The following is a 12,917-nucleotide window of genomic DNA, read 5'->3' on the forward strand; positions in this document are numbered from 1 at the left end:
CAGTCTCCCATAATGTGTTTTGCCTTGTGCTCTTCAGGAAAATATGCTGTCTGAAATGATTTCCTTGATGCTAATGATGTAAATTATTATCTAAAGCACCCACTATGTGTCATGATTCAATTGAATGATTACTGAGGTGACTTCAGATGTGAAAGTGTATAAAAACCACGAGCTATGCTCATACTCGATCTCTAAGAAGGAACGTGGAGGTGTAATTACTAGAGATTAGTTCAGATATGGATTTTTAAACCTGACCTTTATCTTTTGAATTCTCATGTGCAAGTCAAAACCTGAATGTCCTAGAGATTTTCTGACCAGATTCTTTGAAAAAACTGTATAGGGTTTGGGTCATTCCTGCTATAAAAGTCTTTAAAATCAAAGCTGTTAGGGGCACCTGGGTGGCTCAGTTGGTTGAGCATCTGACTTCAGCTCAGGTCATGATCTCGGGGGTCCTGGGATGGAGCCCCACATCCTCAGCGGGGAGTCTGCTTCTCTCTCTCCCTCTGCCCCTCCCCCTGCCTACCCCCCACCCCCACCCCTGCTCATGCTCTCTCTCAAATATAAATAATCTTTAAAAGAAAATTAATGCTGTTAAAGAAATGCTATATCAGCTGTGAAAGAATTACTCCTCTCATTCATTGAGATTTATTAAAATGATACAGATTTATTGATACAGAATCAATTTTCCTTTTCTTTTTTTTTTTAACAATTTATGATTTAAATAGTATTCAGTGTTTTTCCAGTAGATGGAGTGTTAGGCTAGGTGAAGCAGATCAACATTTGAGAGCTAATTTTTTTCCTTTTTACAGTGTTGAGGGATTTTTTATATAAAACATAAATCACCAAATGGATTCACTAATTCTTTTAATTGCATCAATACCACAAAATTCCAGTTGCACTGGACCTCATGAGGCAGATCTATTGTGCTAATTACATCACCATAGTAACGATGATGTGAGGACAACAGCAGTAAGTACTTATAATGCCTTTCATTTTAAAATTGCTTATCAAGCCATCAGTGAAAACCTCTTGACATCTCTGAGACAGAAATAACTCACACGTACGGCAAGGAAGGATCTGTGTCTTAAATCCCGTATTTCTTAAGCCTTAAGCATTTCTGGAAAAGAAACTTCCTTGTGAGTTTATTAATATTGGTTCAAGGCTGATGCTACCTTGTCTAGTCTGTGAACTTGGGCAAAATCACTAACTCTCCCTGGGACCCCCCCTCCAGGTGTGGGGGAGGTGGAGATGAACTGGCTGTCTCTGGGCACCTCGCTGCTTAAAAATCCCTAACCGAACCTGACCTTTATATAAGCATTTCCTCAAGGCTGAATATTAGGAGCCACATTGGCTGAGAACCTTACACACACATGGCAGAGACAGCTCTGGTTAGGACATGTGGGTCTAGGACCTGAACATGAGCAAACCCTGCCCCAGCTTTATATAAAGGCCGGGTGGCCCTTCTTCCTGCCCTGCACCCTCACTAGGATCAGCTGCTGTGAATCATGGACTGAAGGACACCTCATAGTGATGCCTGGGAGCCCCGTCTTAGCAGAAGGGTCTGCTCAAAGCCCCAGAGACCTGTGTTTCTGCAAAAACACTACTTGTTAGGCCCAGAGTAGTGAGACCTGTTCAAAGGAACCTGAAGTATTATCTGGCCCAACCTCCTTGTTGTGTAAACGGGGAAACTGAAGTCCAAGGAGTCTTTGTGACATGTTGAATGTCAGCGCTGTTGAGTGACAGAGTGAGGACCTGACTCCCAGCCCTGTTCTCCCTCCCGCAGAACACCCTCCTCTCTCACACTGGAAATCTGGAAGAGTCCCCATAGAGACTTTCACAGGAGAGCAAGACTCCCACCTTCCCACCCTCCAAAGAAGAGAAACGAGGCCCTAGCAAACCAGGTGTTGGGGACAGTGGAGCAGTAACGAGAGAAAATGAGTAAAGACCAGCCATTTATTCTCCTCTTTGCATCCCCATGGCCAGCTGGCTCATATTTGAAGAGAGTCCCCAACTCCCATTTGCAAGGTGTTTTCCATTCTAGGAATGGGCCAGCGGATTCAGCTGGATCGTTCCTAGCTGGGGAGGCAGGGCCTCCTTTGCATTGTCTTGGAGTAGAAGGATCCCAGAGCCAGACGCAGACTCAAGAGAAGGACTAAGGAGGTGGTGGTTGAGCCCAGCTCGTAGGGGCCCGGGGCTGAGGCGGAGAGTTAGTAAGAAGTGAGTGGTCAGATACTAATTCCCAGACTAAGAAATCATTCGTTGTATCTGGTGAAAAGAGAACAGAAGCATCTGCACCTACAAAGCCTGAATGAGGCGTGGGTTAGACAACGTAGTGCGTCCAAAGGACTGAGGGGGGTTGAGGAGGGTCAGAGCAGAGATGCAACAGGGAGCAGAGAACGCTCTGCTTTTCCCTCTCCTGGCTCTAGGAAGATGCTGCCTTCTCCTCTGATCTTGTCCTGAAGAGGCGAAGGCTCCCTGGCTTGGGTCTCTGCAGATAACTGAGTTACTCGGTTAACTGCCCATTCACGGAGGCGGCCGCGTAACATACCCAGGCAGCTCCATGGCAGACATGCATCACTAACCAGTCCTAAAAGCGTGCCTGTTTCTCACAAATTCCACGGTTCTGTTGCAGAGGAGAGTGTTTCTTGACCTCTCTCTTCCCTTTAAGTATCTCTGTAAGTGGGGCTTAGGTGCCGTTTAGGCCAAAATCAAACTCGGGTAGAAGGCAGTGTGACCTCTGACTGGATCAGCATCCCAGGGGGCCACCTACCTTCTGCATCCCTGGTTGTTCTTGGAATTGGAGGGATGGTCCCATCGCCTGACAGTATGGGGTGGGGAAGAGGCACGCTGGCCCCCACGATGAGGCGCCTGTGGTTCTCAACCGTGGGGTCCCTGGACCGGGCTACACTGAGTAGTGGGCCAACGTCCACTCCCAGAGGCTCTGGGAGCAATGCGGAGTGTCCCAAAGCATAAAGATTCAGAGTCACAGATCAGCCATCCGTCTTCAAGGACGCAGTCAGGCCTACTCACCCAAACCTGATGGCTGTGAAGTTCGGGGCGGGGGGCGGGCTCCCGTCACTGGGTCATCCATAGAGCTGTCCTCGAAGAACCGAGTTCCAGTGGAAGTAAAAGTGAGGGTTCCCGTGCCTTAAACACACACGCGCGCTCGCAGACCATCCGTTTGCTCTGCTAGTGATGACTCATTTAGTAAGTGCTCAGCACCTCAGATGATACAGGCCCATTTCGTGTGGGTCATAGAAGGGCCAGGAGGTCGACTAGATTACGCTGCAGGAAAGAAACAGCCCCAAGTCCAAAGGTGAGTTTACTCCCTGGGCTCTGACTCCCGGTGTGTTCCCTCCCTGCGTACTCTGCCCACCCCTCCCGGGGAGGGAGGTGGGTAGGGCTTGGCCCTCATCCTCACGGAGTCACCATCTAGCCAGGGGACAGGAAAGGACAGGCCGCAGCCCCACTGCAGGCGACAGACCCACAAAAACTCCAGTTTTGCCTCCCACCCTCGTGTACGTTTACTGTGTCCTCTCCATTCACAAGAACAGAGTGACTTGGAGTCAGGAGGAGGCAGAAGACATTTAAGTGAATGAACCCCTGGTGCTGGGCTTGAGTCTTGCTCTTTCCCTTTCTTGGCTGTGAATGGCCTGAGGCCTGCGGGGACCCGTCTGTGGACCCCCAGGCAGGATGAGGTTAAGGTGGGAGAGAAAGGCAAGGCCCCTGCTCTTCAAACATGCATGGGAATGTCAGGTGGGGAGAGAGGGGGAGAAACGGGGCGGGGTTGAGAGGAGCTGATCGTTGTTGTCACCCCTGATGTCTGTTTCCCGTGGCCTTTCCTCGTGGTCAGCCTTCAACTTGGAATAAAAACATCCATCAAGATGGTCTGCTCGGAGTTCAGCGTGTCTGAGCTAATCCCCTGTATTACCCAAAACAAAGGATTCGGAAAAGAGGTGTGACATCCCAGGCCCTTGTCCAGAGCCCCAGACACAGGCCCTTGGGGCAATGAGTACTTGGTGTCGCTTCATCTCAGGTGGGGCAGGCCCCTCCTGGGGTGCAACCAAATCCACCGGGCTCGGTCTTTCTTCTCTGTTCCTTCCCTGCCTCCTCCATGTCGCCCCCAAAACATCAGCAAGGCTGCTGAAATCCCTTCGAGCTCCGCCAAGGCCAACAGTGGCTTCAGAATGGAAATGAGCCGAAATTGGGAAATAATACCTGAACGAACATTAAAGCGCTCGACTCAGCGTGTAGGACGCGCACCACAGCCTGAGTCAGTATGGTGGTAAATGCGGAACCAATCAGTGCTCCCTTAAGGTCGTCCCAGGGCACAGGGAGTCACAGTCTTTAATTTTAATGGGGCTCCATTACACAAATCTCTTATTACCTCTTAACTGCCAGTGAAACGGCCACCAGCTAAATGTACAGCAAAATAGCTCACTTGGACCCCAAAGAAACTCCCTTGAAATTAGTACACCTAACCATGGCAAATGCACCCGGGCTCAGGTGGAAAGAGGGGGCCACCTGGCGATAGAAGGGAAATGATGCGGTGTGACGCCCTAAGGCTTCTCAGGTTGTGCTTTTCTTGCCTTATCTGATTGACTGCATTGTCTCCTTCAAATGTAAATATTTAAAATGCCACTGAGCCTCTCCCTTCCCTGGTTGCCATGGCTGGGCTCCTTCTGGAGACTGTGCTGGCTGCTTCCCATTTGGTCTTTGTGGCCCGATGTAGCTGGGTTAGAATGCGGTTCTGCCACGTACTCTCTTTCTGACTGCGGATGCTTTTTGCATCACCAGAGAAGAGAACACCTACCCAATATCTAGTAAGTAAGACGGGAACAGCCTTAGCAAGCCTTGCATGCGGTAGTTGCTCAATGCCCGCTTCCTCCTTTCCTAGGAGAGCTGTCTGGGTCCAACCAGAGATCGAAACCACATAGTAGGTTAAACATGAGGTATTTGATGTAAGAATTAATGGCGATAACGGGACACTCTAGGATAGAAGGAAACTCCAATCGAAGTTCATAGAGCTCCCCCGCCCCAGCTGAGGGTGCGTGCCCCCTGAAGGACAAACATGGAGGCTTTCAGACGTGTCGTTGGAGAAGGTGTGGTGGTTCCGCCCTCCAGAGAGCAGAGGGGTTCTGATTTGGCAGCCTGGGGTTCTGGTTTGGCCAAGCAATAAGCCAGCCTCCAGGGTGCAGGTGGGGAAGCAGGTGCATGGTAGCTGGTGGTGTGTTCATGTGCGTGTGGTGGGAGACAGAAGGCCTCCGGAACACGGGGGCCGCGGGTAAGTGCTCAGGGCCTCTTATCTCACGTCTAGAGGGCTGGTCACCGGGCTGCACCGTCACGGGGGGGATCACACTCTGGGCCTGTGGCTCGGGCAGACCTCACTTCCTGCATGAATTAAGACTTAGGAGTGTTCGTGACATTTATAGATCAGTCAAAGCCAGGTAGGATCCCTGATATTCTAAATGACAATCAAGATTCAAAAAACTTTTGCCTTGAAACAAAAGAAAACAAACTTACTGTAAATAAATGTAAATGTTAGCTTTTGGTCCGAGTTCTCAACTGCCTATATGTAGGAATGGGAAAAGCTGAAAGTAAGCTCTGGAGACAAAGTAGGAATTTTATTTTCCTGTGAGCTCAGTACCAGTAATATTAAATGGCTGCCAAAAAGCAAAGTCTGTCTGGTCTGGATCCATAGAAGCAGTTCAGGAAAAAGCAGGTAACCCCACTAGGTGGGTCAGGCCGCATCCGAGGACTGATTTCACTCTGCGTGCCCTGCTTTACCAGTTACACGGACATATGTCAACACATTTTTACTGAGGACCTACTATGTGCTTGGCACTGCTCTGGGCCAAAAGACATAAGAAATCTAAAGTCTAAACATCGAAATTTGATAGTTTTTAAGATTTGTACAGTGTATTCATAAAATGGAATACCAGTCATTCATGACAAATGATGTAGTTTTTATTTATTGAATTACAGAATTTCATAATACGTCTTTAAGTAATGAAAAGTAAGTGCAAAACAATGTATGCAGTTAGGTTCCATCCAGTTGTAAAAAATCAAAAGAATATACATTAAAAAGTTGACTTGATAAAAAATTAATTATCAAAGCACCTGGGTGGTTCAGCCGGTTAAGTGTCTGCCTTTGGCTCAGGTCAGGATCTTGAGGTCCTGGGATCGAGCCCCACGTCAGGCTCTCTGCTTAGCAGACGGTCTGCTTCTCCCTCTCACTCTCCCTCTACGCTCTCCCTCTCTGTCTCTCAAATATGTAAATAAAATCTTTAAAAATAATAATTATCACCAGGCATGGGTTATTTTCTGCAAATCTATACTATTATTTTCTCTATAATGAGCATATATTGTTTGTATCCATTTTTAAGTTCTTTAGCAAGACAGATGAAGGTATAAGAAGTATCTAGGGGAAGATCATCGCTGTGAAGCGTGCAGGGTAACCTATTATGTTGGCGTTCTATGGTTATCTTTTTTGACCGCAGAAGTGGAGGGACAGCAGCAGTTACCCATATGGGCCATCAGATGGCGCCAAAGCAGCTAGCTAATCAGCAGCCAGCGCAGCAACTTCATAAGATTTAAAATATCTAAGCTTCTCTGGACAGAATAAGGGTTTTGTTGATGCTGCACTTAAAATCAGAATTATAGTTGAGCATGCCAGTGTTTGCTTTCACAGTGTTTTTTGGACCTCCGTTACAGTGCTGAACCAGCACCCGGGCACAGTAACTTCACAGCACTGGTTCTGCAGGTCAGAACTCCCCACGTTCCTGAGAGGTGATGAGTCTTTGACTCTGAACCCTGGCTCTCAATAACCTCTAGGTTTCTAGTAAGCAGCCTCAGGAGTCAGGTGCAGACAGTCATTAATGATGAATGATCCTCCCTCAAAGAGGCTCGTTCTCCACGTGGCCAGTGAGATTAGCTCACTTCCCGGCACTTTCTAGCAGCCTAGCTTCCGGCAGCTTCGCCCATCTTGGCGGGTACTAGCAGGGACCCGGGAGTGGGGCCGGTTTCTGGGGCATGTGCTGTCGCCTTGAACAAGCCCCTGCTCGCATGCCTGTGCTGGGAAGGGACGCAGTGTTTCCGCTGACCCGCACCTCACCTGCCGCTTACCTGAGCAGGTAGGAAACTCACTGCAGAAAAGCGAAAGGCTACAAAAGCGATTCTTCACAGGTGGATATAGAGAGGCACAGAAAACTCCAGGAGCTCCCAGTGAGGGAAACACCACTAGGCTGTATCAGTTGTAAAAAGACAGCTAAGGCAGAAAAAGCCATGTCGGGACTGAGAGGACAAGAGAGGCCCTGATTCTGGGACACCAGCGTTTGTACTTTGTACTTGAGAAATGTAATCAGTAATGTGCATTGCTCCCACAGCTCTTTCCATCTGCTTATTTTTCCCTCCCTTGCTGCCAACTCACCTCCACTCTGAAGGAACCAGGCCAGCTACAGCAAATGTGCCTTTGTCCCCGCCAGGCTCAAATGTCCCTGCCCTGTGGGGGCATCCTCCTCTCTTGATAAGCAAAAAAAAAAAAAACAAACAACAAACCCACCATGTATATTTACCCACCTTGAATTTCAGCATTTGAATATATATTTACATATATATTCATATTTGAATATACATACTGAAAATCAATATTGGTCTGAGAGCTGATGGTATGGAAAGGCAAATACAACAGGACAGTAAGCGGATCTTAAAGAAAATTCATTGTTAAAGATGCAGCATTTTCTATCTCAGGGGTTAATGCTGGAGATTGGATCAAGCAGATTTTACTCTATTAAAAATGAGCAAGGATCTTAATCCAGCAGAAAATGTGGACAAATTATCCACAGAAAATTGCATAAGCTGAAGAACAATTCATAAAGAGTCTTTACCAAGCTCAAAATGTTTTCAAATAAGCCCAGAGAAGGAATAGATGGGCTTCCTGTTTGTTCAGGCTGGTATTTGAGAGTCCACACCGATGAAGGAAGATATCCGGACCCCAGGGTTCTGAGACGGACTCATCCCGCTGGGAAGATGTGATTCCAGCACAAGTTAGCAACATTCTTCTAAAAGTGTCTCTTGTTTTCTTCCTGCAGCTTGATCACTATCCTTCTGTGAGTTACCATCTGCCGAGCTCGTCTGACACACTGTTCAATTCTCCCAAGTCGCTCTTTCTAGGAAAAGTTATAGGTAAGAATTGTGTGCTTCATGTATAAACGTATGGTAAGAATGTGTTTGGTGTAAGAATTCTGTTAGGTGATGTGAATCTGGATTTTTAAGTTACCGGGTCGATTTCTGCCATTGGGTTCGGTCACTGAGACCTCCTCAGTACAAGAGAAGGTGTGTTGGTTTTCTCAGTGATGCAGAAGAGATCATCAGATCATCTTTGGGGTAATTGGCCTTCGAAACACATTGTGATTGGTGGTTGTGTCTTCTGTGTTGGTGAAGGCCATGGGACCAGCATCCTTTGGTGTGTGATAGAAACTAAAACAGAAGTAAAACCAGTGTCTGCTCCCTGCTTCTCTATGTGAAATTTGCTCATTCGTTTATTTGAGACCCCCACCTACTAGCAGTATTTAACTTTGTCTAAGCACATCAACATGGTTGTCTTCCTCTCACTCTGAAAAAGCCGGCTGATATTATTTGCAAATTAGAAGGCCAACAAGGATTGGAAAATTGCGGCGAACACCCACCCCCCATGCGTGATTGTTAGTCTGAGCATCACTCTTGCCCTTTTCTTGCCATAGATCAGCACCGTCTAGATAAATACCAGTGTGATTGGTTATATATTTTTAAGTGATTGATGTAGAGCCAGTGAAAGAATTTTTTTTTTTACTATGAGAACTTATATTGTGAGCCAAGAATGAAAACAGTAAGATGGTGGGTAATGTGTGGGCCAAGGAGGAGGTACGTCCGTGTCCAGCAAGTAGTGGTGGTCAGAATGTCAATAATTGTAAAAAGTGCTCATTTTAAAAGATGGGGGCAAGGGGAGCAGATAATTAGGAGAATAGGAGACCCGACCTATAATAAAAATATCAATAATGTGCACTTATATAGGATTTACTGCAAGCCGAGCTCCATCCTACCTTAGATATATGAACTTATTGAACCTTCATGGCAATTCTATGAGATCATCAAGATTAGACAAGAGCACACAAGACTGTCTACATTTTACAGATGAGAAAACTGAGGCACAGAGAGATTCAATATCTTGCCCAAGACCACCTACTTCATAATTGGTGGGGCCAAAACTTGAACCCAGGCAGGCAGACCCCTTGGTCTGTGCTCCTGACTACCGAGCCATTATCTCTGTGCCAGTTGACTGAGAAATGAAAAAAGAAAGATGGGAAAGTTTGGCAGCAGAGGTTGAGCAGTTGAGGGATGCGTATTCCCGGACCTAGAAGCAGAAACACGCCAGGCAAGGCTGCAGATGAGTAGAACTGCACACGGGGCCTCAGAGGAAAAGGCCACATCGTCGGGGAAAGATGGGAAGGGGGCATTAGCTCAGTCGACAGGTGGGAAAGGAAGGAGGGCTGAAATTCACGTGCACCTACTATGTTCTGGGCGTTGTGCCAAACAATTCCCACGTGTACATGTGACAACTAAACGGCACAGCCGTCCAGTGAAGCAAGACCTGTGATGATTATCCTCCTCGGTAGGTTGAGGAAACAAGTTGAGAGAGCCAGTCACCAAAGTTACTTAACGAGGATGTGGCAAAGTGGAGTTTTGATGTGGGTCTCTCTTGACGAGAGTCCACGACCTCAAGCAAATCAAAAGAACTTGTCCAGAAGGGAGGCAGCTGGAAGTCAAGGGAGGCCATTCATCAGCGGCAAGAAATGGCCATTTAGTGGAGGAGAGCCCTGACATTTGTGGTGTCATACATCCTGAGACACTGGTGAGTGCCCACGTCTCACCACAGGCATTCCTACAATTCAGTCAAGAATAATTGAAAATTTTAAGTGTTCTTTTCGGGGCCGTAGTCATCCCATCAGAACAAACTCAACATTATGAAGGTATGATAGTCCCAAAGACACTATCCTATGATATTCCTAGAGTAACATCCACCATGAACACACCTGAAACAGTGGACTTCATTGCGCTATGAGACTCACAACGTCACGTGTTGACAGGAATGTTGAGGGATTGCTAAGTCCCATCACTAGAAGTAACACTTTCTGGCTCATCAGTATTTCAGGCCATGTGATTCAATGCACACTTGAGCAAAATGACCATATACAATGTAGCATGGACCTTCAAGGTCATGAACAATAACATCATAAAGGCAACATCCTCTATAACTAGGAATTTACTGGGCTCTAAATCTGTGCCAAGTAAAATGCATAACATGAACCTCCGGTGTAGGAGTGTTACACCCAGAGTTTTCTGTGCCCCAGAGGAAAATTTTGCTGTGCACATAAACTAACCGTGCACATGGCAACGAGTTATGTCAAGAACATAGGAACACCTGTAAGGAAGTCGCTGACCCCGAGGTGGACATGGCATCACAGCGTCACGCACGAAAGAGGAAGGTAGGATGCTGCCCCTGGTCCCCAGGGCACTGACGTCTCCCAGAGACTGACTCTCATCTACACCAGCCTGGGAGCTCCACACGGACCAAGGCGGTGACTTGTCATTCCACTGTCTCCTAACAAGTAGCAAGTGCTCAAGAACCATTTATTGAATTAATAAAGAGTAAAAGGGGAAAGAAAGAAAAGGCATGTCATCGAAGAAGTGAGATAGTGGGATGACGATGCTAATCTGGTCAATAAAAGTAGCCCGGAGGCGAGATCCACAGCTCTCACATGCCTTGCAATCTGGTGTTTCTGAAAGCAGGTGTCTGATAATAATGGAGAATAATGGAGTGCAGAGAATGTAGGCTTTGGAATCAGGCAGAGCTGGTCTCTTAGCTCCAGCGGCCCTAACGGAACACCACACACCGGGAGGCGTAAGCCACAGATGCTTCTCGTGGTTCTGAAGGCTGGGAAGTCCGGGAGCCAGCAGATCAGGTGTCTGGCCGGTCCTTCTCCCTGGTTGGTGGGTGGCTGACTTCTCTATGTGTCCTCATGTGGGAAGAGGAAGCGAGCTCCCTCCTGTCCCTTCTTACAAGGGCACTACTGTCATTCATGGGGCCTCCCCGCTCATGACCTAATCACCTCCCAAAGTCCCCACCTCCTAATGTCATCACATCGGGGTTAGGATTTCAACATAGGATTTGGGGTGGACACAAGCATTGGTCCTGTTTGGCAGCAGAGGTTGAGCGGTTGAGGGATGCGTATTCCCGGACATAGGATTTGGGGTGGACACAAGCATTGGTCCACAGCAGCTGGTTTTATTTGAATCCAAGCCTTGCCTCTCATTAGTGTTGAACCCTTGGGCACATTCCTTGAAACCCTGAGGGCCTGGGTTCTCGCAGGTGGTTTTTGTTTGTTTTGGGTTTTTTGTGTGTTGTTTTTTTTTAATCAATTTGCAGCAACCAGATCCGTGCCTAGCATATAGAAAGCCCTCAAAAAATATTTGTGGAGTAAATGAACTACTCACTTAGTATTAAGCTAATAACATCTTAGGAAGTACCCAACACAATGCCTACATAAATGGTGCATAAATAAAGAAAACATTGTCTTTTCTTGATGCCAGCTCTGTGCCAGTCATTCTGATTGGCGTTGCAAGCAGAGTCCTCTCTGTAATCCCCCCAGTGCCACCCAGACCACTGTTACCCTCCTTGTACGGAGGAAGGGACCATGGTTGAGAAAGGTGACATTATTTTCTTGAGGCAGGATTTCCCAGCACCGCACTATTGACATTTTGGGTCAGACAGTTCCGTGTTGTGGGGCTGTCCTATGCATCATGGGACAGTTAGCAGCATCCCGGCCTCTACCAACTAATGCAAGTAGCACCCCCCAGCTGTGATAGCCAAAAATGTCTCCAGACATTGCCACACGTCCCCGGGAGGGCCATGTCAACACCAGCTGAGAACCATTGGCTGTCAGTCCGCCAGCTGGTCTTTGGCGGAGGTGGGATTTGAACCGAGAGATGTGTGACACCAAGAGCTATGCATTGCTTCCCAGGAACACCTGCATCTTTCAGAATGATGAAGACACAGGGAGGGGAGCTGACACCCTGAAGATAAATTCTGTTAATACAATCAAAGGAGTCACAGTGAGGGCCACAAAGACTTGTGGGCACTTGGGGAAGCTAATCACTGGCCGTATCCTGAAGCCAATATTCCTTAAATATTTGGCCATTTAGTAGGAGCAGGATGAGTGAGAAGCATTTTTTAAGTTCCCCTTTGAAAGCGACATATATTTCAGTGAGAAACGGCCAATATGCATTCACCAGCTATGTGAATACTCATCTGTAAAGACAGACTGAACTTCAAACAGATACCTCATGTATTCTAGTGAGGTTTGACACCCCCTAGAGAATGATGCCCCCCAGCTGTTGCTTTAGTTGGGTCATCTGCTAATCAGAAAACAATCCTATAAAAGAAGGGAAAGGAGATGGATCTAAATAAATAATAGGACTTCACATGGAGCCCTTTGATGAGCAATGCTTGAAAAAGGACACATAAAAAGGATGAAAGGAAGAGTACCTAATCAAGGACAAGTTTGATCTTTCTAAAGCAAATGGAAGAAATATATTTATTTAGAAATAAGAATGTGATCACTGTCAGACAACATCAAAATTTTAGACTGGATTGCTCACTTTCTCAGTCCTTCTAGAAGGAAGTCAGAATCACAAGCAACAAAGTTTCACAAAGTAGAAATTTCATTGGCGGTCATTATGTCCATTTTGTATCATTTACTAGCTGAGTGATGTCATTGACTTTATGTATATGATTTTCAGCAACAGATTTAAGAGTATCTCAAAAACTCTTTAAATCAAGGGAGAGAAAGATAAGTAGAAGCCTGAAGCAGGATTTTCTG

At 46.8% G+C, this 12,917-nt stretch overlaps 1 protein-coding gene across 1 annotated transcript in view; it reads left to right on the top strand.

Moving 5' to 3' along the window:
* The window catches only part of CNTNAP2 (contactin associated protein 2), a 1,539,511-nt gene that overhangs the window by 1,414,620 nt on the left and 111,974 nt on the right, over positions 1-12,917 (top strand). Inside the window, exon 23 of the mRNA XM_035021319.1 lies at positions 8,091-8,184. Coding sequence (XP_034877210.1) covers positions 8,091-8,184 — 94 coding nt within the window. The remainder of the gene's footprint in view (positions 1-8,090; positions 8,185-12,917) is intronic.

The sequence above is a fragment of the Mirounga leonina genome, unplaced genomic scaffold (assembly GCF_011800145.1).
Source record: "Mirounga leonina isolate KUSES-001 unplaced genomic scaffold, KU_Mleo_1.0 Mir_174, whole genome shotgun sequence".
Classification (NCBI taxonomy): Eukaryota; Metazoa; Chordata; class Mammalia; order Carnivora; family Phocidae; genus Mirounga; species Mirounga leonina.